Raw genomic sequence first — 27,567 nt, 5'->3', positions numbered from 1 at the left:
CTGCATGGTGATACCGCATTGTGATCTCTGGGACAGAACTTCCTCTCTGGTCTGCATTTATGATTGGTTAAAGTTTGATTCTCTCATGTTCTTAACTCAGCTTTCCTTGGGAATAATGCAGTGCATGATGTCTCACTCCTGTCTACCGTAAACAAAAAAAAAGTGGGTAACTTTGTGCACCTGTGTGACGTATGTGGTGTGTGTTTGTGTGTGTGTGTGTGTGTGTGTGTGTGTGTGTGTGTGTGTGTGTGTGTGTGTGTGTGTGTATGTGTGTGTGTGTGTGTGTGTGTGTGTGTGTGTGTGTGTGTGTGTGTGTGTGTGTGTGTGTGCGTGTGTGAAGATAGGTCCCCTTCTACTTCTCTCCTCAGCTGCCATCGGTTCTTCCCACTTGTAACTTATAGGATCATTTTGGGGTCACAGGGATGTTATTCAGGTCAGTGCTGCAAAAATACTAAAATATTTAAAGCCACAATTTGTGATCCATGTATAACAACAGTTTCCACTGATTAAAGTGTGATAGCGGTAAAACCACAGATGTTACTAGCAGGGCAGCTCATAAAGGAGAAAAAGAGGGGAAGTTTTTTGTGGTCTAGCTGCTAAGCGGGGCCCTTGGAGGCCAGCAATAATCGTCATCATCTTAAATATTAGCAATGATAACACAATTTCTTTTTTTATCTAAAATATTTCTGCTTAGTCATTAAATCAAGAACAATAAGCATTGTCTTTATTATTGCTTTTGCAAAAAGTTAGCCTGTGTTCATAATGTATGTATCATTTGAACGTTTCATTTTGGGGTTGTGAAAATGTGTCAGATTTAATGAATTCATGACGGGATCAATGTTCAATATTGCAGTTGGAAACAGCAGCTGAGAAAACAATGTCCTTGATCAAGTTTCCTTGATCTGGAGCTTTTGATTCCATCACTTGGGTTAGCCCTTTTGTCATTGAATTTGAAGATGCTTCAATTCCAGGCTTGTTGATGTTTAGCTATAGGAATCCAATGTTATTCTACAATTGCACCCATTGCAGCTACAACCAGAGTTGGACAAATTAGCATATTCATTGATTAGTCAGCAGAACATGTATCAACTGTTCCAGCTCCTCAATGTGAGGAAGTGCTGCTTTTGTTTGACACATGTAATAGTTGCCTTAAGGGACACCTTTGGTTTGGATTGTTGGTTGAACAAAACAAGACATCTGAAGATGTCAGGCTTTAGGACATTGTGATTGCAATTACAAAAATAAATATAAGATATGTAAGACATTTATAAAAAATGTCTTACTTTTTACAGACCAAATAATTAATACATTGTGAAATTATTATCCAAATAAAAAAAACTGTTAGTTGATATAATAAAGAATATGTATAAGATCTTACCTAAAAGCATAATGTTCAACGTGTAAATATGTGTGTGTGTGTGTGTGTGTGTGTGTGTGTGTGTGTGTGTGTGTGTGTGTGTGTGTGTGTGTGTGTGTGTGTGTGTGTGTGTGTGTGTGTGCGTGTGTGGTGCTAATAAGGATGCTGTCATGATTTGATCCATATCCAAGTATCACTCGGCCCTCGCTGCTAAAAGGTTCTATTTCTGGCAGCAAGATGTTGTTCTGCATGAAGCCACGTTGCTCGAGCATCCTGTTGGCAGACACTGAGTTCTCACAGAACTGTGTGCTCTGATCGCATCTTATGACCTTTGACGTGCATCATACCATTTGACACAGACACACATTTAGCAAGCTTAGGCAGGAATTGGATCCATGCATGTAAGCAAAGTCGAATGAGAGCCATCAAAAATGTACACAGTACTTGAGATGGAAACGGTGATGGAGATGAAGGAGGAGGAGAGTTTTATGTGATTCGAGAGATGCAGATAAGACGGAGGAAAAAAGATGGGTGAAGGAGAACAAGATGGAGGGTTTCAACAGAGAGCTTATAGAGAAGCAGGGCAGGAGACAGAGTGTGCAGTGTGCTTGTTTTTTTGCTGATACAGATCAGATTTCATAAAGATCCACATGATTGCCTCATAACAAGGGGGACCCAGAGAGGAATGAGACGGAGAGATGAAGCAGAGGCAAGCAGAGAGACGATAGAATTGATAAATAGCTGCCGACCCTCCCAGCAGCTGCTTTCTTTGTTTTTCCCGGTTGGTTTTCTCCTCAATGGGCTTAATATGATTATCCTTCCTGTAATTTGGGATCAGAGAGAGGAGTTCCCACTTGTGAATCTCTGATTCGATAAAGGTCCAGTGCTGGATGGCGTTTTATTGCTCCAGTGTTGGCTTATTTTACTGTCCACATTACTCTGACTGTCTCGAGGGTTCACCTCTATTCCCGGCTTCTCAGCTTCCCTGACTGACAGTAAAAACCACGGTCTCATCTCTCCTCATACTGAGGAATGGCAGGGAGCCAGGCACAAGGCAAAGATGCTGAGCTTTACGCTGTCTCTCCTGAGTATCTGACTGAATGACCGACTGAACGAGGGACTTGGAGACAGACGGAGAAATACTGCAAGGCAGGTCGAGTGATCATTAAACATAAAGTGACGTGTGACAACAACCGTACTAGCTTGTATGACATGTTTTAACAGATAATATATTTAGCGACGCTCCAGGCTGTCAATAACATTTTGCAGTCAAACCTTATAAAGAAGTTAAACATCAATAACAAGTTACATGAGCACAGTCAGCATAAAATCCACAAACAATAACAAATACTATAAATATAATATATATATATATTATATTTATTTAAAAATATACAACCTTTATTGAAATGTTTTGTAAGCACTATTTGATACTTTCATATTAGTATACAGTCGTTATAAAGTTTGGGTCAAACATGTAGAGTAAATGTGTGTTGTTCAAATAGTATTGTAGAATTTGATTGTAATTCATAGACAATAGTTTGAGCAAATCTTACAGGACAGAGATCTTGTTAAAATAATATTATGCACATAAATTGTGGGATTCTCCATAGTCCCTCATAGATTATGTGTATATTTGTGTTGTTTGTGAGCTTGTTTGTGAATCAACATGTCATAGCCACAGGCTTGCAGGGATTGATTCCACAGGAGAAGGAAAGAGATATTACTGCATTTTCAGTCCTCGCTTGGGCAGCTCCCAGAGTACTAAAAACTCTCAGCTAAAGCTGAACCAAAAATTCACTTTCACAGTTTAAAAGGCATTTTTTTTGGCCAAAAGTAGAAAGTAAAAAGATTGCGTCCAAGCCTCCCACCTCATCCTTTGGGCCCCAGACCTCCAACCCAGCCCCAGCCTTTACACAACTTTTCTCCCACTGCATTTATAATGCATTAAGGCTTTATGTAATAACCACAAATCCAAGACAGCCACAATGGTGTGGCAGCTGTCAAAGCACCAGGATGCCAATTATCACATATGGCCATGTGCCATCAATAGGGCCTCTTTCTGACTTTGACCTTCTTATGTGCCGATATGGAGCAGAAGATAAGAGAAAGAAAGCCGTGAAGGAAATGACAACAGCAGGAGGAACAAGAGGAAAATGGTGGAAGGATTTTAATGAGGAAGGAAACATGTTGTGTAAATAGTGTGAATGTAAGAGACAAAGAAAGGGAAGAAACACTCAGAAAAGATGTGAGGGAAGATATTAAATCAGTGGCGGTCATGATTTATTGAAGAAGTCAAGAGTTTACACCGTCTGTCACATTTATTTCCGACGCATTTGTTCATGGGCAAATTAGGTTTACCAATAAATGTCTATGCTGCTTAAAACTATCCTCAATGAGGTATATTACACCATGCAACATTATTATTTTATTCAATCATTTTCCATACACATTGCCTGGTTATCCCAGCATGCATTTGACCAGGGGAAGGGAAAGCAGCGAGTTCATCACACAGACAACACACTCGTGTTCACATTCACACCCAATGGCAATTCAGAGTCTTCAGGTTATGTTACTTGAATCTCTTTGGACAGTAGAAAGAAAGTGGAGCATCCACGAGAAATCCAAGGGGATGCAGGGAGGAGATGCAAACAACTGAGTTTCACTGTATTTTTTAAAGAATATCTTGACTGATTTAAATAATGCACTCATTTTCAAGAGCCGCATCAGTTAATCATTTTATCAAAATGAATTATTTTATTTCAAGTTACGATCAGCAGCTGGCTATCTTAGCTTAGCATACACACAAAACAGAATACAGCTAGCCTGGCTGTCCAAAGGTAAGACAATCTGCCTACCAGTGCCTCTAAAGCTCCCTGACTAACACATTATATAGTGTTTAATTTATCCATAAAAAGGGTACAGACATGAGAGAGTCATCAATCAAATAAACACATTTCTCAATGTTTAACTATTCTCTCTGATTCCCACAGTTATGTATTTACGGAAAGATGAAGACTATATGCCGTAACTTATGGTCATCTTATTTTTTCACAGGTTGAGGAGTGGCTATGTCTGAACTGTCAGATGCAGAGAGCGTTGGGCATGGACATGACCACACCACGCTCCAAGAGCCAGCAACAGATACACTCTCCTTCTCATGCCGCCAAACCAGAACTTAAACCTGATGCTTCGACTCAGCCTGCACCCCAAACACAGCCTGCTCCTCAGACGCTGCCTCCAGGGCAAACTCATCATCCAGCGCAGGCCCACCCTCAAGCGCAGGCCCACCCTCAAGCGCAGGCCCACCCTCAAGCGCAGGCCCATCCTCAAGCGCAGGCCCATCCTCAAGCGCAGGCCCATCCTCAAGCGCAGGCCCACCATCCAGCTCAGGCCCATCCAGCGCCTGGCTCTACCAAACAGGTTGGTCCAGCTGGCTCAGGTCAGCATCAAGTAAAGCTCCCTCCAGGGGCAGTCGCTCTCCCTGGCATGGCCAAAGCCCCTTCCCAGCCGGATCTGTCCTGGAATTCTCCCGCCCACCAACCCCAGCACAGCCGCCACGACCAGACTCGCAGTGCAGGGAGCTCTCCTTCACGGCAGCCCCCACCTCCAGAGCAGACATTTGGGAAGCTGTTTGGCTTTGGTGCTTCTCTTCTTAACCAGGCAACCACTCTCATATCTGAGACTACTCAACCACAACAGCCCCCCAAAACGGCCCCCAAACCAGGAGGACCTCCTGGTCCAGGGCCTGGGGCGGGTAAACCCTCAGGAGCTCAGCCTGCACAACAAGGGCCTCGAGCCCATGGTCAACAGCAACAACAGCACGCGCCCCCGGAGTCCACTAAGCCCAAAACTTTTTGTCCTCTCTGCAAGACCAACCTCAACATTGGCAACACAGCAGAACAACCCAATTACAACACCTGCACACAGTGCCACCACCAAGTGTGCAACATGTGTGGATTCAATCCCACTCCACACCTAGTCGAGGTAAGACTCCGATTCGATCGGTTTGGCTTTTATTTATATGTAACAAAGTGTCAACTGGTCTGCAACGGCTTTCAGACCATCCATTTTTTAAATGAAATGATTTGTTGATGTGTTTCCAGAGGAAATTCTGCGTCACGTTGCATTTGAATGGGTTGTGTTGTTATCTAATTGTGGTCGCCTTCTCTTGGAGTGAATAGCGGCAATTTATAGAGAATTCTTGTGCTTCAACTGTTGTCAATTGGCCAACAATTCTGTCTCTGTTGGCTCTGTCTCTAATGTTCTTCGTGATCTCAATTCTATATGTCAGAGCTTGTTGTTTCTAAGTATTTCGAAAGAAGAGTGCCTTATCATTTGCTCCCATTCCTTAATCCAGAGCGAACAATAAATTACTTTAAAATGTTTTATGCAAAGGATAAAAGAAGATTTCTGCACAAGAAGGGTTGATATTTGTATTTTCAAGCTGCAGGTTTCTGTAGCTTGTACACACAAAGCTTTATGTAAGCCTGTGAGCTTCTTCTCTTTCTCTCTCTCAGTGTTTCTCAGTCAGGACCTGCTCTGTTCTGCTCTGTCAGAGCCTTTCATGCAGTTAGCTGAGTGAAGTCCAGGCTGTGACTCACCTCATCCGTGTGCACTCTACCCTGGAGCTGCACAGAAATATATGACCCATCTACAAAAAAACTGGGCCTTATCAAGTTCAATTTAATGGTTAATCTTAGTATTGATTATTCAAAGGGGTTAGCTGAGGGTATATTTTTTCCTGAAGTAATCCTGGGTCCTCTGTCATGCTGGGAACCCAGTTGGTAAGAGCAGAGACTTGCAGTAAGCCAAGCAATAACAGAGTTTAATTATGCAAATCAAGTCCAATTGAATGATAGCAGTAATAACTGGCTTTCTGCAGAGCGCTGGCTTTTTATGGGCGAGCCTTGTCTGCCCAGGCATCTGGTTGTCACAGGCACTAGCACAGGCCATTCATAGATCACTATGGAAACAGAGAGATAATTTGTTTGTCAGGCGTCCCTTTCATGCTTGGCTGCTAAGATGCTGAGAGTCTACAAAAACTTTTAGACTGCTGTTGCTCTGTTTTCAGGAGAGACTCTGTTAATAGGTGTAATTGGTTTCTGCTCTGTTGGCTTCGGCCTCAATCCAGCATAAGGTGAAATCTTTCCAAACCTGTGAACAGTTTTTGTTGTCATTCCATGTGAGCTGGCAGGTTGGTCGCTCCAGAGTGGGTGAGAACCGTTTGGACATGGTGTGAGGCTTTGTACTTTGAATTTTGGTTTCTCAGCTCGGTTTCCGCAGCCTGTTTGGCACATTTTTCTACCTCATCCTCCTGTAATCTCTTCAAACTTTTTTGCTTCTCCGTTTCTTTTTCTCTGTATTTTCTCGCCTGTTGCAGACAGAATTTTAATTACTGCTCCCTGTCTTCATGATGGAGTGGGGACAAAGCCTCTAAATCAGAGGTAGCCAACACGGTGCCCGCGGGCACCTGGTCGCCCGCAGGGACCACGTGAGTTGCCCTCGAGGCATGTTCTAAAAATAGAAAAAGCGTCGCAAAAAAAAAAGAAAATCTAAGTTTTTTTTTAATTTTCCTCAACCGACCATGGTCTTTACATGGACTCTACATGGTCTCTACATGGACGCGTTAAAACTCTTCTCTGTATCGCGCGCGGCGGAGTTCCGCCCCGATGCAATGCACACACACACACACACACACACACACACACACACACACACACACACACACACACGGGCACGCACACAGGTGAGCACACAGACACAGACACGGGCACGCACACAGTGGACAGAGAGACAGAGCAGAGAAAAATAGGTTATATACTATCAGCTACTACTTTTCAAGCCTTTACAGTTCATGTATGTGCGGGTCAAGGCAAACATCAACAGGCTGCAGCCTGGAGCTCCATAAACGGACGTTTCTGATTTTGCATAACGAGAGTCTCTGGAAATATTCTTCCAAAAGCCCGAACAATGCACTGCAGTGACAAAGCCTGCATACGTTTTGGTTGTCATTGAAATAAATGAACAGCATGTTTCCTTTAAGTTCGTATTTATCAAACTGGGGCGGTATTTATTACAGGTGAGGCACAAGAGGAAATGCTGATTTTAAATGTTCACTGTACGCCGTTAATAGGTTGCGTTGGCATTTTGACAAAGCCAAGCTGGATGAGATCTCCTTCAGAAACGTTTAATTGCCGAGTAAGTTAGTACAAACGAGGAATGTGTTCTGGAGGAAGGTGCATCATAACACAACAACATCAACAACAACAACAACAACAACAACAACAACAACAGCAGAAACAACAAAAAACATTTAACTATACAAGTGAAAGTACAAAATTTGGATAAAAACAAGTAAGTAATAAGTAAACAAGCAAAGATGCAGTAAATATGCAGTAAATAAGTGAGGATGCAAGTAAAAATAAAAAATAAAGGGGTAAAACGATCAATAATAATAATAAGAGTACGGTAAAGTAAAGTGCACAGAATGGGGGTCTTTGAGGTCTTTTCTGTGGTTGCGTCTCTTATCAGAAAAAAGATCTCAACTCAACATTGAGCACACATTGAGAGTCCATATCAAGTCTACAACCCCATTTTAAAAAGATGTGTAGAGGAAAGCAGCAATGTGCTCAGTGCCTTAATCAGAATCAGAATCAGTTTTAATAGCAATGTACGTTTTCACATACATAGAACAACTGGGCAGTGACCACTGTTCATAGGAATATTTAATAGTTTTGTTATTATCAACAAATCCTGAAAAGACCAAAACCAAATATGTGTAATTCTTGCCTGTCCGGTCTATAACTCTCAGACCATTAGTTATTCGTGAAGATGTACTGCAGATTTTTAAAAGCATTTATGTTTTTATGTTTGCTCATTTATGTGTTTGTCAGTGTTTATGAGATGTGTGTTTTGATTAAGGAATAACAGAAATATGCTTTTTCAAAAAATAGAATTTAATTGTTTACAATATTATCGACAATACTAATAATACCAACAGCACAAAACTTCTCCTCTCAGGCTAAATGTTTTAAGGATCTTTTTGTATGGATTAAATCAGTTTTGAATCTTTTTATATATGATTATATGTATTTTTAAAAGATGTTTTTCTGGCTTCAAGAAGAAGCAGTACACAGTATACAGTAAATATAGTCCGCACCTTCTCATAAGAGCTGAGGAAATGCTTCCACTGATAGAAATTAACAAAAATGGGAAGGAAATGCAAATGAGCTGCAACTGTAAGTACCAAAGTAATTAAAGCTAACTACAGTAGCTACAGAAAGTATTCAGCCCACCATGGGCTTTTTCAGGTTTTATTTTTCTACCAAACACAGTGGACTTAATCAGGTTTTTTTAATGCAAAATTATGGAGCAAGTTAATGAAATATTCACAAACGGACCTACATCAATTACAAATGCAGTATAAGATTCAGAAATACTGTTTAATAAGTGTTCAACACCATTACTATGTCACACATAAAGCATGATTCGTAATAGACATCATGTAATGAAATTCTCTGTCACTGTACTGAAGGAGGATCTGCTTGTGGATATCAGCAAAAATGCTGGAAATATTCATGAAGATACATGTTCTGTCACCCTGTGAGTGACACACTGCATAATTCATTCAGAGCAAATTAGGCTGAGCTGTTTCATACAAAAAAAAACATAGTCGGTCCCTTTTTAATCTGAGATGAGGCAATGAATGCCAGCGTCTGTGCGTGAACGAGCGGAAGAACAGAGGAGGAGAGAAAGGAAAGAGATGATAGATTGAGAAGGAGAGAGAGTGAGAATCAGAGATAATTAGTGAGAGTAAGCCAACTGTTTGTTACATTGCAGACTATTTCACATCAATTAGTGCTGAAAGTCATGTGTGGCTCTGAGTAAATAAGATGTCCTTGTTTTAGTGCCGTTTCCTCCCCATTACGGTTCTCAAGGAGATTAAAACCAACCTTGAGTCATTGTCGTTTCCCGAGTGTATGGTTGCTAATGCAACATAAGATGTTGTCACTGGAGTGTCTCCTGTTCGATCTGATTTACTGATTCACGCTGTCAGTCCCCATCCCTGAAATGTTTCTCTTTCTCTCCTTCCACTCGCACAGGCTACTCCAGCCTTTGGCCAAACCGTAACTTTTTCTTGACAATAATTATGGGTGGAAGCGTTTTTGAGACAATACGTTATGTTTTTGTTCACACATTATTTTTTCCTATATGCCTGACAATTCGTTTCTATGGCTGGGCAGGTGTACTGATTTGACTTAGTGTGTCTATTATTGTGATAAAGGCGCGTCCCCTCTGTTCACAAGGAGATGGAGGCCCTGAATGGATCATTAGTAAACAGACCGAATTTCTCACAGAATTGTAGAAAAAGTGTAGAGAAACAGAAAACATAGTTCATCAATAATTCAACGAGAACATCATAAATAGTTCATGCAGTGCTGAGCAGGGTGAGTGCTGTGTTTGATTCATCATGTCACGTAAGGTCAGTGTGTGTTGATGCCTGTGTGCATGTTGCATGCATGTGTATGAGAAGAGATGCAGGTGCATGATAGTTTTACTGCAGGACAGTGTCTGTTTGTATGAGACTGAGTTTCAGGAGCGTTGGTGTAAGAATCCAATATGATTTATGAGGGTATCACATTCTGTATACTTGAACTCACAACACGTCTACTTGCTCAGAACATACATTTGGTGTCTTGTATCAAATATATTAATGGTTCTGGCAACTCAGAGGAGTTTTATTCTAACATTTAAACGTGCCTCTTCTGACTGGAAATAATTTGTTATCTAAATTAGACTCTCTCATCCTCTAGAATATTAAGATGGATCAGACTCCAATTTAATATTGAAATATCCTGGTGATGTGTCAGCAAAGTAAAGTTTAGCTGTAGCTTTTTCTGGCTCTGGTCACAAACATTTGATCTGCCACACACAGCTGAGATAAGATCAGTGTATGCAGTAACTTTACGTCAACATATTTACAGTTTAGAATATTCACATTTAATCTGCTACTCGCCCGCTCATTATGTCACCTCTACCAGTATGCATTCACTGTATATGATGAATCCATAGTCATCCACGCACGCATGCACACACACGCCCACACACGCCCCCCACTCCCCACCCCCCTCACACACACACACACACACACACACACGCACACACACACACACACACACACACAAACACACACACAAACACACACACACACACACACACACACACACACACACACACACACACACACACACACACACACACACACACACACACACACACACACACCCAAAGGCACTCTCTCACAGTCTCATTCTACAATATGCTCCGCTTTGACAAAGCAATTACAGTCAGAGACTGTGCAAAGAGTGACCTTTTAACAGTTTGTTATCCCATCTGCAGTTGTATGTGCCGAGAACTCAGGATGCGGTAAACTGTGCTGTTAGCATACAATTAAATGTTGATAATGAGAAATTGCATATACATTGTGCAGCATGAAATTTAACCTTTGAAAACATTGTTTAATTCTCCAACATTTAATTGTACAATTGGAGCATACTGTTAACTTAGTTGAAGAATCACTTACAGCCAACAGCTAATGAGAGCTACATTTAGTTTAAATCCATATCTTGAATTAATCAAAGTCTTGGTCGGGATTCTACTTCTACTTTTCCATTCACAATTATACTTTGCTTAAAAGTCCTTAAAGACACAACAGCACTCATTAAACATATGTAGAAGATGTAGTATTTGCTTACGTGTCACAGCTCTGCAGGAACGTAGTTTGCCGCTCTCGCACAGAGCTACAGTATAGATGAACATGTCATTCTCATTCTCAAACATACTGGACGTGTTTTCTGAAGGTTGGCACCAGTCTGTGTCTCCCTTAGGAGTCCCATCCAAAGCCAGATGGCTACCGGCATCTTGCATCTAAGCCTGCCATGCTCAGCCTGGCTGCTTCCAAAGTGATGATGGGACGCCATCACAGATTCAAACACCCACCCGGCCTCAATCAGCTGCTTACTGCCTTTTAATACTTCCATCTTCTTTTGTGCTGCATGCACTATGTGCTTATGGTTGGCCAAAGCAAATTTATTTCAAGAATTCATATTCAGACACCCACATGCAACTTACACATGCTGCACATACCAAAATACATGTATTCACGCCCACTGAAGCACAATACTGAGAACTACGACATATTTGTTAGTTCATCGGTTGACAGTGATTTTAAATACTGACACTACATGTTTTTATTAGCATTATATTACTACACTCAAATACAAATAATTGAGTTAACACATAAAACAAAGGTTGTTTTCAATACATGAATGTAAATATGATTTGAGAAATGTTTGTAATTACTGTACAAAATTTTTAAAAAAGGATTGAAAGAAGATGTATCTCTAATGTAGGAGTTCAATTATGGAACAACGCTAACATAAATTTGAGAATGGTCAACTCATTTTTGGTTTTCTTTTTTGTATATTAGGTTGTGGCTTTACTCATTGTATTCTATGCAATGATTGACTGAATGAAACACACATACTCATACCCATATTCAACCATTATTACTGTTACCACTGTTATTTCAACCAACCATTTCTTGAATTAAGCTACCCTTTAAAAAAAAAAAAGCCTAACGCTAGCGCCTAATACCTTTTAGACATGTTCCAGCTCTGGAAACACCCTGTTCTTTCAGCCCTCCACCTCCTGTTTACACGCCTTACTTGAAGACTGCTCGCTGTTGACACATTGATTGAATTGGCAATTACTTCTGGTTGAATCGCTTGCAGTTGACATTGCAACACGGGTACTCAGCCTGCTTGATTCAGTCTACGCTCTGTTGATTTAGCAGCAACAGCAGGGTAAGCATTCTAAAACCCCTGTACATAATACAAGAGTATTTATAAGACACAGGTGACACTCAAACACAAACAAAAAGAGGCAGAGACAGTGAGATGGGTGTGTTTCTGTGTGTATATGGGGGTAGGGATCATAGAAGGAGCTAATAGTTGAGAGTGTTTGTAATCCGTGTTGAGGGAGTGTAGTGATCCCTTGAGTATGATGCTTAACCCCGACACACCATTGTAAAGATCCGCCCACACAAATAAGTACCATCTGAGAATAGTAAGTCATGATGGCTGATTAAACCGAGACAAAGCCCGTTTTCATTTGATATTAGAGTTGAAGAGACTGTAATGGTGAAACAAAGGTTTTCCCACCAAAAGCCTGCATTTCAAAAGAGCGACAACACATGTTCAGTTTGAATAACATGAGGCAGGAAGATGATGGGATGTACAGCAATGACTGCTTCCTGTTGAGATTATGTGGCACCCAGCACAGATGGCTCGCTGGTTTGGAGGCTTAAATGCCATTCACTCTCATCTCTGGGACCGTTATGTTTGGCTCTGGGCTCTGTCTGAGCTGGAGTCGCATGCACTTTGTTTAAACTCCTGTATATCACAGACCTGCTGAGAGATCCAGGACAAAGCTCCCACAACTGGTTGTATATTCCAGTGCAACCTTTTGTGCTTTTTAAGATTTCTGAGATTTCCTGATTCTAAACATGGGGCTGACAAGAAAAAGAAAAGGGTGAGAGGAGAATCTGCATTGACTAGCGCCATTTGACCCTGGGATTGCATTTATGTGCCTTAATCTGCTAAGCAACTGTTCACCACATGTGTTCATTTTTCATAAGATGTCTTTAAGGTTAACCTCGACCTGTACCTAGCCCTGTCTGCACCGGCAGCCATATCAACGCGTTTGATGAATGGCTATCTCGGAGCACAGTGACCATATTGAACTTGAATTACCCTCCAGTTCTTTTCTCTGGCTCTTTTCTTCAAATGCCCTTCCTCTCCTACCTTGTGAGTGTATGTGCTCTGAAGCCTACAAGGGACCTCAGCATTGGCTTAATCACCTCTTCAGAACTCATCATCTTCAAGGCCTGGTGGCATTGCTAACGAGCTTTAGCGATGCTCCAAGTGCTCCTGGCAGTGCCGTGTCTATCCTCGGTGTCACAGCCACAGAGGTGGGCCGGAGCGGTCCTCCCACCCCTGCTACTGGGCCCTCCTGTCTCAACAAATCACTTCACCAGCCTTATCGGTGCTCCTGCTCCCTCGTCCCCTGCAGAATCTCCGGCATGCAACTACTTTCTAATGCTGCCATTAGGAAAGAAGGAGGGGGTCAGTTGAGTGTGCGCTATGCTTGGAGGCTGCAAATACTAAAAGGCAGGCGACACAAATGTGAGATTATGGAACGGAGACGTGTAGTTGTATGTCAAGGGAATGAAAATACACAGCCAGACAGAGGGAGCGCTATAATGAAAGGGAGCAGGAGATTGAGAGACAAAATGAAAGAGATAAAGCTCACTGATCGCTCAGATATTACATTTAACCCCTTGCTAATCTTCTCAGTGCTGCAGCTGTCGGGCAGCAGTGGAGATGACCAGATCAACGATGAGTGTCTGGGCTGCTGCTCTGAGCCTAACTAAAATATTAACAATAGCAAAAGCAGCATGAAGATCATTACACTTGGCCAGAGAGATGCTGCTGCCTCGATTAGTGAAGACACTGAGGCTGCACTGGCGGGGGCGTGACACAACAACCAAAGGACGTGTAATAGTGCTTAATGGGTTCACTTGGTCACTGTCATTTTCTTATTTAAACATCTCACTTCACAAACCAACACATACAGGGTTGTTCTTTTCTCAAGTGTATAGCTATTTACTTTATTTTAAAAGCTAGATGACTGACCCCTGTGTTTTTTATACTGTACAAAATGTACAAAAATGTAAAAAAAAACCAGTGTTGTCTGATATTTAATGCACTTCGAACTTTGAAATGTCTCACTATGTGCCACCTTTTTCATCATTTATTAACAACCACAAGACAAAGTATGAAACAAGACTAAAGTGACAGTCAGTCAACTTATCCTTAATGTTTTATGTAGGAAATGTTGTTTTTGCATTACTATAGGGCAAGGCCCTATTGACCTATTTCTCAATCAGCCTCAGACTATGAGCAATGAGGTTCGACATGATCATAGTTTTTTTTATGCCAAAGTAACGATAGTTTGGTTATTGCCCATTAGAGATTTCTATATTTGTATGTATTTTTTAACTGCTATCTTGTGTGTGACCACAATCTCGTCTCGACTGTTATCTTTTGTACAGTGGATTATGTCTACTTAGTTCTCTGTTAGTCCCACTTAAAGGATGCCGATGGCGAAGCTTACCTAAAGACTTGCAAAGTTAAAACATGTATGTGACTCCAAAATGTCTGACACACAAGAGTAGCATTAGTATACATCATTTTAGCTGGACTCATTCCAGTAGAGGAATCACCTGACTACATGCTTGTGAGAGGTTTCAATTTGAGTAACTTGTTTAAAAGATACATGTGATTGAGATACATGAATTGCATTTGCTTGGCTGATAGCTGCAGATTTGCCTGGCAGGGGTATTAGAAACTCATCTAAAATGAAACAGGGCCGAGGAGACAGCCTGATTAACTTGTCCTGGGGACAGGCATATGCAATGAGATACATGACTTGTTTAGACTTGGCTGCCAACCACAGTGTAAAATAGGTTTGTTTGGCTGCAGCTTGATAACATTTTGGAAAACAGATGTATGTTTAGAGGTTTGACTGTTGTTTTGCCACTGCCTTTATTTTGTTTTTGCCTCTGAGCAAAAAGCACATCTGAATTTTCAGTTTTCCTGTGTGGCCAAAGGAGTGAGCAAATTACCCATTGCCCATCCTCTGTATGATCTTGGAGACAAAATATACTGTTTTTTGTGTACATCTGACTTAATTTCAATCTGCCACATTGACAATCTGTTTTATTATATTGCTGACAGTACGCTTGTTTGCTGATTAAAGATTTAAATGGTGGATAACAGTCAACAAGTCTGGAAATATGAGACCAGCGGAGGTGTGGGAAGGATGAAAATCTGCCACATCAATGACTTGTTCTTATACTGACCGTATCGGACAGTTTGACCACAGAGGAAGGTTTCACTTAATAAACTAAGCTGAGCCGTGTGCTGCCGCTCTTGGTGCTTTTTATGTAAGATTGCAGAGAAGTAAACATTGCAATTCATCTTGAATATTCCCAGAGCAAATTAGCAGAGCTGGGCTAAAAGGCTCTCCAAAAAATAAAAAAAAGAAGGAAACTGTCAAATACCGCCCTCTGCCTTCAGAACAGCTTCAACTATCCATTGAATGCTTTCTTACAAGTCCTGAAGGGTGTGAAGTGGGATATTGGATTGTTCTTGTCCTCTAGGAAAGATTTCACTTCTTTGAGGGATGAACAGGGTGGATCCACAGAACCTCCCTTAAAGATTCAGTTATATTTAGCCATGGTGGGGGCGATGGATTAGCGTTATTATTTGTCATGTTTAGTAGCTTAGTGCCACACATAAGATGATGGTTTGGAAATAGTACATTTTGTGAATGGATTTAGACAACTCTTCTGTTCTTTGTGCTACGCAGGTTGTTTCTAAAAGGATATATTTTACACAATGGCCATTTTCTTCAGGATTTTTGAATTTCCTTTCTATTCATCATTTTGAAGTCATCCTTGTTATTCTTGGTCTGCAACCCATTGTTGTTGCTACCAGAAACGTCCTGATTAAGACATTTCTAGTCTTAGAGGCACTTTGAAATAAAGTCTAGATAAAAGTTGTACATTTTACCACATATATGTATAATTATTGCAGAATTGTTTCCCTACGGAGATACCTTAACAGATCCATAAATGAAACCAACAAAGTAATCCTTTGTTAATGTTCCTTCCCAGATGTAGAGTCTGTGTCTGTGTCAGACAAACTCCAAAATTAAGATACGTGGTTGGAAACATGCTTTCAGATCAAATTGATTTGTGGATTAACTTGGATGTCTTGGTGCTTTCACTGTGTCTTATTGAGAGCCCTCTACTGAGGCAGGACACTGACTGATGTGATCGTCCCCTGTGTGCTGGGTCAAAAGGGAGCACCTGTTGCCTATGTTGATATGAATAGAAACAGACAGAATGAGTAAATAAAGAGCAGGAAGCATGACCTGACACTGTGCTACCCGCCCCCCCGGAGGGACAGAAGAGACACACATACTTAATGGCAGATGACACATTGTTGTCCTGCAGCAACAAACTATAAAAAGTTATTTCAGAGAAAGACTGCCAATGTTTTAGAAACGTCTTCCAGTGTAAAGACTTTGATAGTTTGCTTAATTGTTCACATTAGTCATGTAATAATCAAGCAAGGCATAGAGCTAGCTTTAAGGATCTGCTTTTCTGATAATTTTCCTTTCCATTCCATTATCGAAACTGTTTATCCTATTTAGGATTGTGGGGGGCGCTAGAACCAACCCTGGCTGACATTGCTCTATGTGCCCAGGTATCTCAGGGCACAGATAGAGACAAACAACCATTCATCCCTACGGGCAATGAAGAGATTTCAATTAACCTAAACTGCATGTCTTTGTACTGTAAAAAAAGTCACTGCTTTTGTACAAAGTAACATTCAATTTTTTTTAAATTAAACAACTATTTAACAGCCGGTATTCAAAGTCAATATTAAAAACATTATTTTTCTGTATTCATATTCATGAATACATGTTTTTCAATTAGAATTATTAATACTGGGGTGGACATAGGGAGCTTTTAAAAGACAATTTCAAATGACAAATTCATTTTGGAGGACTTTTCCAGCACCCCCGCCTCCCCACCCCACCGCCCGAAAGTTTTGCTGTTGAAGCTTTCAGGGAGTCTCAAGTGTCAATTAAGAACTTCTGTATTTGGCATACTGACTTCCAGACTATATTTGCTCAGACATTTATGGTTCCCAATGGATGGATTGTTATCGCATTGGTGATGCTAAATTCCACATTCGGAGCATCATTTTGAATGAGAGATTTTCTCTACATGGCTCTCAACATGGTGAGGCTGAGCTGGCGGATAGCAGCAATGCAAACAACAGCAACATTGCTGACAGAGCTAACAGTGTTAACCTGAGTTGTAGGTCGGGACATTATCAGCAGTAACCACTGTATGAGCACAATGCAGAGCGGCGATGATAGCTAGCCAGTGAGACTCACATGCACCAGTAACAAATGTCTGCCATGCTAAAAGTACCTCTGCAGCTTCAACAAAATTTGTTTAGTGTTTCTTTTGGCTTAGTTGTAAGTGAAGAACATAGCTGTCATGTCTGTTAAGTGTGTATGGATGTGCACTGCCTAGGAAGTAGTGATTACAATGGCATTTGGAAGAAAAAAAACTATAGTCAAGTGAAGTGAGACCTCATCGTTTTGCATAACGCATAGTATCTGATGGGCGCTGTTGCTGCATCTACACAGCAGTCACCACCAAACTGCTGCTTTTTACATCTGAGATCAAAGAATGGGTTAATTTAACATAAAGTAACTTCTATTCTTAGGTGTACCTTGGTCAGACTCATTTGCTCTTATTCTAATAAAATAATCTCAGTGACTACTCTTACAAATACAAACATGGCTTGTCTACCTGCAGGTTAACCTATCAAACATGCCACACCTTGAGGAGAAGAACAATATTTATTTAGGACAGTGTAGTATGGAAATACCCTACAAAACTCATTGAGATGATCTTCTACGTGGTCATTATTTTGAATACACTGCGGGGACCTGCATGAGTGACAGTGACTGTGACTGTCGTTGAGACCTGCTTCCTCCGTGGATGATCCTTCATTTCCTCTCTAATCCACAGGCCTGACCACGTGTCGTCATTGAAGGAGTCCCAGGGGATTGACCTATATACCTGCTGACTCTTACTGACCTGTCACAGCCGTGTGGTGGAGTGGCACAGTCGGGCACCCTACTGTGACATGTGCTTACTACACACTTCACACTTCACACTGCACACCACTGTTTATTCAGACTGTGCATAATGGAAATGGATACGATGGCTTAAAGGGCTCCGGTAGGGCATTCATAGAGTAACCTGCTCTGCTGACCTTTGATTCTTAGTGTGAATATCACTGCAGTGAAACAGGATTGTGAGTATGGTTATTTGTAGTGATTCATTAAATTTCGATTGAATCTAAATGAGGTTTAACTGTGACTGTCCGAACTTTATATTCAGAGTGTTTAGGTGTTCCTATGTTCCGTTACTGGTATTAAACGTAAGTGTGTGTCTGGGCACCAAACTGTGCGTAACATATTTTCCCACTCACCTTAAATTCACCCCATTCATACCTGCTTGGCAGCGCGCCCTTGTGCACGTGGTAGTTAATAATTCAGACTGACCCTCTACTCCCCTGACCTTCTACTCGTTACAAATTAATTATTACCTCCTCTGTCGTATGCCTCATTATTCTCTGTGAGAGACAGAACGTGGAGGATTATTATGATGATTTCTGCTTTTGTTGTTACATCTATCCTCTTTATTTCAGTTCTTTGTTATTACTTTGAAGGTTGACGCGGTTGGCGCTTTTGTTATGCACCATCAAAAAAAAATTCCATTCAGGTAATGACTGAAGCTGTTTTAATGGGAAAGACGAGAAAGCTACTGTGAATTAGCTTTGGATGAATTGTGAAAGGAGTAGGATATAAGTTTGACATTTAGTTGTCAAACTTTGGGGGAGAAGATAACACACAATGCATTCCACGCATGTTTTGTGTCGCCATGCATTGCTGTCACGCTTCCATTTGCGGTAGGTTGGGAGGTTGGGTGCAGCCTTTCTAACATTTTTGTGGTCTCTATTGTGACAATAATGATTTAGTGGGAATTGATCTTACTTTCTTTTCTGGTCACCTACCATATGATATACCTCTATGATGTTTGTGACTGCAGTTCATGTTAGTTGACATTTCTTGCTAACAGCTTGTGGTCTGGCTCCTGGGGGAGACACCATGCGGGGGCCAGACACTTGCTGTGAGTTGACTGACAGTGAGATGTGCAATACTGACATTGTGTAGGCTGCACAAAGTATATCTAATTGCACATGTGTGTGTGTGTGTACACTTTGCTGTATATCAAAATATACCAGTGTGTATGTGTGTTTGTCAAAAGTAAAGTGGGACAGCGGGGGAGTGACTGTCTCCACACCAATTGTGTAGGGAATAAGAGCTGAGATGGTATTACAGTAAAACGGTTGGTGTTAAATATGCAGCCCACTCCAAGTGCAATATTTAGCAGGATGCTTGAATCAGACTCTGTGAGTACACTGTTTGTTTTTCATGTTGTTGTGTGGGTGTGTATGCTCCCACGGCTCCATATCTCTTTATGAAATCCTGCGCTCTCTGGCTCCCTCCATGGGCAGGAAGTATTCAAGCTCTCCATCATCTTCTTGCCTCACTAGCAGTTTGGCTCAGTAGGTCTGGTATCTGCACATTTCTTGTAAATGTTATGTTTGTGCATTTTAGCCTTGGATTCATGGTTGCAACAAAAATAAATAAATAGAGAAAGTCTTTGATTTATGACCAGGATTGTGAGTTGAATAATGTGACCTTTTATTTTAGTCGCGTGAAAAAAGAAGAAAACATTTTTAGTAGCCACCTCTGCTCTTATAGCTCATGCTATCAAAAGGGAGACTGCATAGCTGCATTTCAGCTAGAAGGTGAGCCACCAATACAACCAATAAAGCAATCACTACTTCAGTTTTCAGTGCAGAAGGACAAACATGTTGTTGCCTAAAGCAATGCATGTACTGTCCCATAGGAGGCAGTTATAACATGTTTTTGGAACAAATACATGTCCCTATATATAGGGAAAGAATAATGTTGTTCTTAGCTGCTCACCAGCTTGCTCACCAGCTTGCCGTCTGCTACTGCTATATATATATATATATATATATATATATATATATATATATATATATATATATATATATATATATATATATATATATATATAGGGACATGATATAGGGACATGACAGTAGCAGACGGCAAGCTGGTGAGCAGCTAAGAACAACACATTACCCTCATTAGTTTGTGTAGAGCAAACAAGAGCCAAAAAGAGAGGGATTCATCAGATGGCCAAAAACGACTCCAAATGAATACACATTTGCCATGTTAACTTTTGTTTCTACTGCCCTCAAGTGGCCAAATAATGATTATCGGCTTAAGTTTGTGGTGTGAGTTATACGCCTGCAGCTGTTCCCCTGTGCATTCTGTGTGGGCTCTTCTCAAGCATGTATGCACTTTCTTTTGATTTAGACCCACGTTTTTTTCAAATCCGTCAGATGGTCTTTAATTTTTTTGCTTTAATGTTTCCATGTACGTTTGGCCCAACACAACTCATAGATCTAGAAAAACATTATGGAAGAGTTGGATGAAGGATGAAGAGAGGGAGTTCCTGTGCCGAGAATGAATAAGCTGCGGTGTTGTTGTAACAGGATGTGAGATACTCATCCAGAAACTCCATCTCCTGGTTCTTCTCTGTCTAATCAAACCTCTGTGGCGTCTGCAGTGCTGGCGTGTAGTTAAATTTTTCAGGAGGTGCCCGACGCATCTCTGCAGCTCTCTGCAAGCTCTATAAACCATCTCTGAGGCTCTAATGGATTTAATTAGCATGGAAACTACAGAAAGTAAACATGCATGTTAGTTTTAAATCCTCTTTTGAGTCACATTCTGAATTACCATCCTGCAGGAGGTTTGTATTCCTCCAGCTTCTTTGTGAGCCTGAAGTGTTAAACAGAATCCTTTTTGTTCTTCAGAGTTATGTCTTTTTACAACTTCAAGAACATATTTTATAGCCTGGAGTTCATCTTCTACTTGTGGGAGCTTGGTTTTCTTGCCTCATTACATTTGCCATTCTGCCTTTATTGGATCATTCCAAATTGGGAGAGACAGTAAAAAATAGTTGGATTTTAATCTAGAAGGGTACATTCTTTAATCAAATCGAGCCCCATCTTAACACTTTTAATTTGTCATTTGCATACCTGCTTTTAGCTTCACTTGTTATTAGGGGTTAGGATAATGAATGTACTTTCCTTGCTACATTACATCATTTGGTGAATCTATACCAAACCACACTTGCATAGACATGGCCACACACACACACACACACACACACACACACACACACACACACACACACACACACACATATGCATAAGTGATCAGAGCTGTAATGTCTGAGCAAGGTCCTATGAGAGTGGGATCAATCTATGGGAATGGGATCAATCTCTCTGACCTTTTCCTTGCGGTACCTGCAGTGTTCAATCCCTCATTATTTTGACAGTGAAAGGGCAACTTTTCCGGCTGTGTGCTGATTGGAGGATTGCTTCACTACCTGTGTTCACACTATCCACCCTTGTCTCTTATGGTAGATTCAGTTTCACTCACTAACTGCCCTCTCAACACTACTCCTAGTACCTGGTCAACTGAAATACAAATAAATCAATAACGGAATTCCCATTTGTTAATGCGTGAAACATTTTTGCATCATTTTTTGTCCTTTACAATTTAAACGTTGTGGACACCATAAGCTTAAGATAATGTGCTGGCTATGTAATGTAAAATGTACTTCGGGGATGGACAACTGTAAAAATAATATAGATATTAGGGGCACTGCACAGCTTCTTATAAGCTTAAATGATACATTTCTAGATTTTTTTTCGTCGTTTTTTCAAGGGAACTAAACTAATTTGCATGTGTTTTGTCGAGTTGCAGTGCAGCTGCAGTGAGCTCATTATATGAGATACCATATAATTATTCAGACTTCAATTATATAAACAGTATCTATAAACAGGAAGAAGATCCAGGCACTGAAAATCTTAGAGCGAGTAATAATCTGCACTGGTGAGAGGAGAGATTGTTAGAAGGGTACAGTGTAAAAAAATAAATCATGTGTTCTGTCAAAATGTCTTCAAACTAGATGCTGAAAGCCACAATGAGTCATGACATGAGTCTGTGCCAAAATACTTCAGATGTAATTGATAGATTACAGCCAGTGTGTAGTCTTGACCGACCCATCTGAGTTACAGTTCAGAGCCGAGGTTAAATACACTCTCTACTGAGCACACAAGTTAACCTCCTGCCATTTAATGAGGTTACCAGCTCACTAACAAGATGATCTCACGGACAAACTGAGCATGCTGCTGCTGCCACACAAGTACAGTAGTACCCCCCCACCCCCTCACACACACACACACGCACGCACGCAAACACACACACACACACACACACACACACACACACACACACACACACACACACACACAAATCCTCTAAAACACACAAAGTATAAAGACAAGTGAATTATAAAAACAAATTATTAAGTCATTATTTTCTGCTTCAGCAACACATTCCCTTCTTTTGTTTCTTTAGTTGCATCTGTGGTTTAATCTCTTTGTATTGAGCTGAGATGCTTTTCTTCAGAGGGCAGTTCAAAAGTAGAAGACTGCCACAGTGAATCGTTTGCTCTGTTTTCAGAGTGCATTATTTGAGGCGCAGCGGCTCAGTCTTTTTTACAGACCTAATTTTCATCACAGTGTGTGGGCAGAGGTGGGAAACACAGCCCACAATGCTCACTGCTGTACAAGCTGAAGCACTCTACATAAATAATTTGCAACTCCCAGCTCCGGTTTGCCCTTGCTTCTCTCTCCCTTTCACCTCCACTCTGTTATGTTGATTCAGGAGCAAAGAGTTTGGCTTTGTCAAAATGACAGCAAGAAAGCTTCTATGTGAAGGCAAACAAATCTTCATTATAGCATCTAATAAAAGATAGTTAAAGCAGATTTTATGTGGTTTTGAGGAAGTTGGAAGTGAGTTGAGACTTCAAAGGCTGGGAGATTTTTTCAGATTGGTTGATTATGTGATTGTATGCATGTGTGCACACAGTACACACACATAGAATGTCCTCACCAGTTATATTGTCGCTTCAGTGGTTTTCTGTCGGTCCCATTGTGCATTAGCTGTCCACAAGCACACAGACGCTTGACTCTGACATTTCTACACATTCTTTTGGTGCGAAAGAACCGGCACAGATGGCCAGTTCTGAGAGTACTGCACCTGTTTATATATAGCTTCTCAGTAGAGCACTTGAGAGAGATGAAAACAAAGCAAGTCTGTCTGTTTGGCATGCCAATGGCTACATCCATGCTTCGTGGTCTCAGTTGAGACAACAGATTCCTGTAGGATTTGGGCACGGAGAGATTTGATCCTGAATGAAAAACTAGCATAAATAAAAATAGTATTTTCCACATATCCTATATCCTAATCCTATACCTTTATACTATGTTTTATTACATTTAGTGCTGGCAGTTATTGCAGTTGTTACTGTAATAGTCATTGTGGTTTTTGCTCCTTGAAAGGTTTTCAAATTATTATTATTATTATTATTGTATGTTCTTATATTCTAAACATATATGTAGCTGCCATAACAATTCCTTAGTTTGCTGCAGCGATGTCCTTAATGAAGGGCATATTTTTCTCAGTATTCATGATTAAAATGGCATCATTTCTAAATGAGGGAGTGGTGTAATTTAACACTCATGTTGCACAAGAGTCTAGTTTAGTTATTATCAATAGAAGAACAGTTAAAGTTTACCAGTACCAAAGCTGAATTAATCAAACATTTTACATTACAGTAATCCAGAGAGGTTGAGTCTTTCCCCACAGGCAGCAGTTTGGGATATTTCCAGTATCTGCAAGCTCTGACCACACAGCAGTTGGTGAAAAAATCTGAACGTCTAACAAGCTACAGACCCAAGAGATGAAACCATTTTTAGATTATTCAAACAGCTGATTGTCAAAAAATGTATTGGAAACAATATTTGATATACGTTTATTAAGGACTTTTTTTCAGCCAAAATGACAAACATTGTTTGTCTTAGCTTTTCAAATTAAATTAATTCAATGTAATTTAATCTTTGACGTACAATAAATCAATGAATTAAGATAGTAATTGGCGATTCAACGAGTATGAAAATAATTGATATTTGTGGCTCAAATACTTTCCTGGAAATCAAGCCAGTGCTAAAAGTCTCTTCAAATTTGTCAATTAGCCAAAGACACAATTGGGATGATGATGTTTTGTGTCTTGTTTTTTTTCCCCCATTACCTTTATCTCTATTCTTCTCTGCATCCTTTTCCATCCTCTTCTGTTCAAATTTAGTTGTAGCTTTGTTTACCATCCACATCAGCTATTAGTTAAGCATTATTGTGGATTATTTTGCCTTTACAAATCACTTTTACTGGACAAATAGTTGAAGCGGCCTGTGTTGATTTGTATCAACCGTTCATCAAGGCCAGTGAGCAAAACTGTTTCTTTACAAATCCAGAGGACACACAAGTAGCTCTGAGTAGAACACAATAAATCAATCTCTCACTCACACAGAGCCTGATCAATTTCTTTACACAGATTAAGTATGAAGTGACAAGGAGGACTTTATCAGCGGAGGCTTGTCTGTCAAACACTGGTCTCTGGGGTCTTTAGATTGAGATCCCTATCCGGCTGTAGGATGTTTCTTGCTGAGCAAATGATTGTCTTCTCTCTGATTCATCTCTCTTTTTCTAGCTTGTAACAGATTTTCTCTGTCATTGGTATTATTATTTTTTAAACTCTCCTACACGTCAGACATGTGACAGAAGCGACAGAATCCCAATAACTTCCAGAAGTACTGATTATATTTGATAGTTGCCATTTAAGCAAAATGTAAAGGCACTGGAAAAATAATTAATAGTTTCTTTACAACCTTTTCTGACATGTTGACTGACGGCAGTAAAGGTGTCCTCTGATTTAGTCATTGAACACTTGCATTGTTTTTGTTTATTTGCTGTTTCAGGGCATGTTGGTGAATTCCATCTTCTATATTAGGCTTTTGAGTATGACACCAAGTAATGATTTATTTGGCGGATGGTAATCGTCAATAGAGGAGTTTATGAGGTTATTTGTTTTGTTGTATGAGTCTGTGACACAAGGACTCTCCCTCTTCAGGCCTCGGGCACAGATGATTATTATAGAAAAGGAGCGCTGCCCCTCAAGCATGGTGCCGCTTTCATAATCTGTAATATAACCGTTTCATTGATCTGAGGCATTTACAATGCCTGCAATTGAAAATGTATGTTAATATCCTGACTTTAATGGGATGAATTTTATATTTTTTATTAGTGTCCTAATCTATAACTAACACCATACAATCCTTTACTCTGTCTGATTGAAGGTTCGCTGTAGCCTCCAGAAAGTGTTGAATGACAGTTGCACTACTCCAATCTAATAACAGACATGTTCATTTGTATTCACACGGCACTCTTTCTCTGTATACCCTGTTTGAGAGTGCTTAATGTTGTCAAATGATTAAGTCTTCACCAAGAGATGAAAGGCCTTGTTTGTACAGGCTTTCAAATACTCAGTTGTTCAGACTTGCTATTCCAGGTTCTTGGCATTTTATGACCGTTTATAAAGCAACAATTTTCTGATTTAATTTGTTTTACACTAACAAGCACATTTATATTTCTGAACCCATCAATCATCATAAAAACGTTATGAAATAATGTGTTGAAGTAGTATCAATATTAAAGTGAGCGCCAAAGTTGAGCATACTTTGTGTATGTAGACAGATTGCTGCCCATTGAAATAGTTTCCCTTGAAACAAGGTGACACTAAGACAACTATTTCCCTTTGTGCTTTTTTTTCAGAAGAAAGAATGGCTGTGCTTGAACTGCCAGACACAGAGGGCTCTGTCAGGAAGCTTGGGAGATGTTGCAGCTCCTGTTGTACAGCCTTTGGGATCCCCCCGACCACCTGCTACAGCCAATCAACAACCACCTCAGCAGAAAGGGCCAAATCAGCTTTTAGGGCCTAGGCCCACAGGTCCTCAACAACAACCACCGGGTCCCCAAGTAAGTGGCCCTGTCTCGTCTGTGAAACATGCTGGGCCTGCCCCTCATACCAAGGGGCCCAGCCAAACTACCCTTCAAACCAAGGGCTCTGCCCAACCTGTTCCTCTTCCTAAAGGTTCAACTCACCCACCTTCCCAAACTAAGGGTTCATCACAACCCTTAGCTCAGACTAAGGGACCTCAAAGTAAAGGTCCTAATCAATCACATGCTCAGAGTAAAGGCCCTGCTCAGTCTTCTAATCAAATGAAGGGCCAGTGTCAGGCCAAAGGGCCCACTCAGCCAAAAGGATCTGCTCAGCCCTCTGCTCAGACTAAGGGCCCTTCTCATCCTTCTGGTGCCAAGGCCACCCCTGGTAAAGCCACACCCAACTATGCCAAGGCCTCTCCCACCCCATCAAAAACAGCACCTACTCAGTCTAAACCAACAGGTAACAACCAGGCCCGCAAACAGCCGCAGTTCCAGGAGAAGTCTAAAGTTGCATCTAAATCTCTAAAAGAAGACATCAAGGCCTCACCAAAGAAGACATTGTCAGAGACTATCACTTCACCAAAAGACATGAAGATAGCTGAAGATTCACAGAAGTCAAGACACCATGAAGTGAGCTACCTGCAACTTCTTCGCCTTCACGTGTTTCTCTCGATTCACCATTTTTATTTTATGTTTTTGCTCCATTCAAATAATTGGAACCATTTCTCATTAAAAAAAAATTAAATCCTCATCCTTTTTATCATTCACTTCACATCACCATTGGGCCCATCACATCAATATCCCTCTCGTTTTTTCTTTTCTTTTTTTTTTTTTACATTTCCTCGCATAATTACGATTTTTGTAGTTAACATGTTTAACATTTGTTTTATATTTTTTTGGTTGCTCTTCTTTCCTTCTTCATACTCATCGATTTCATCATGCCATTGTCATAATTTACTCTCATCAACGCCATAGTCATATCTTAATCCTCCTCCTACTCCTCCTCGTCCTCTTCATCATCATCATCATCCTTTTCATCATTGTCATTATTAGCATTGTCATCGTCATCACCATCCACATCATTGTCATCCTTATCCTCGTCATCATAATCATAATTTTCTCAGTGGCCTGTTCTCCCATTCCTCCGCCTGGTTTTGTACACTTTAATTTATAATTTGTCAAACGCAAGCTTTTTGTTTACTGTGTCACTTCGTGATGATATTTTAAGCATTCTAAGCATGTTCGTTATTCTTTAACGATTCGAAGAATGCAACGAAGAATGCATCAAAGATGGCAATCAAGCATGTGACTAAATAACATTCGTCTGTAGATGTTTGTGTGTTAACTGTCTGTTATATTCACTCTGTGTGTCAGTGTATTTATCCATCTGTGTAGATGTAACTTTGACAGGTAAA

The 27,567-nt window shown here is 40.5% G+C and overlaps 1 protein-coding gene across 2 annotated transcripts in view; it reads left to right on the top strand.

Annotated features, from left to right (window-relative positions):
- bsnb (bassoon (presynaptic cytomatrix protein) b) overlaps window positions 1-27,567 on the top strand; it is a 61,065-nt gene that overhangs the window by 14,541 nt on the left and 18,957 nt on the right. Inside the window, exons 3-4 of one of the 2 annotated variants that reach the window (XM_068595280.1) lie at window positions 4,415-5,344; window positions 25,982-26,185. In XM_068595280.1, the coding sequence (XP_068451381.1) occupies window positions 4,415-5,344; window positions 25,982-26,185 (1,134 nt within the window). Of the gene's footprint in view, window positions 1-4,414; window positions 5,345-25,981; window positions 26,783-27,567 lie in introns of both variants that reach the window. The other variant, XM_068595279.1, reaches the window with a different exon arrangement.

This window comes from Clinocottus analis, unplaced genomic scaffold, assembly GCF_023055335.1.
Source record: "Clinocottus analis isolate CAN_PGR_092001 unplaced genomic scaffold, fCliAna1.0.p SCAF_3, whole genome shotgun sequence".
NCBI classification, from domain to species: Eukaryota; Metazoa; Chordata; class Actinopteri; order Perciformes; family Cottidae; genus Clinocottus; species Clinocottus analis.
Note: the sequence above shows the minus strand (reverse complement) of the source record. Positions and strands in the feature narration are given on the sequence as shown.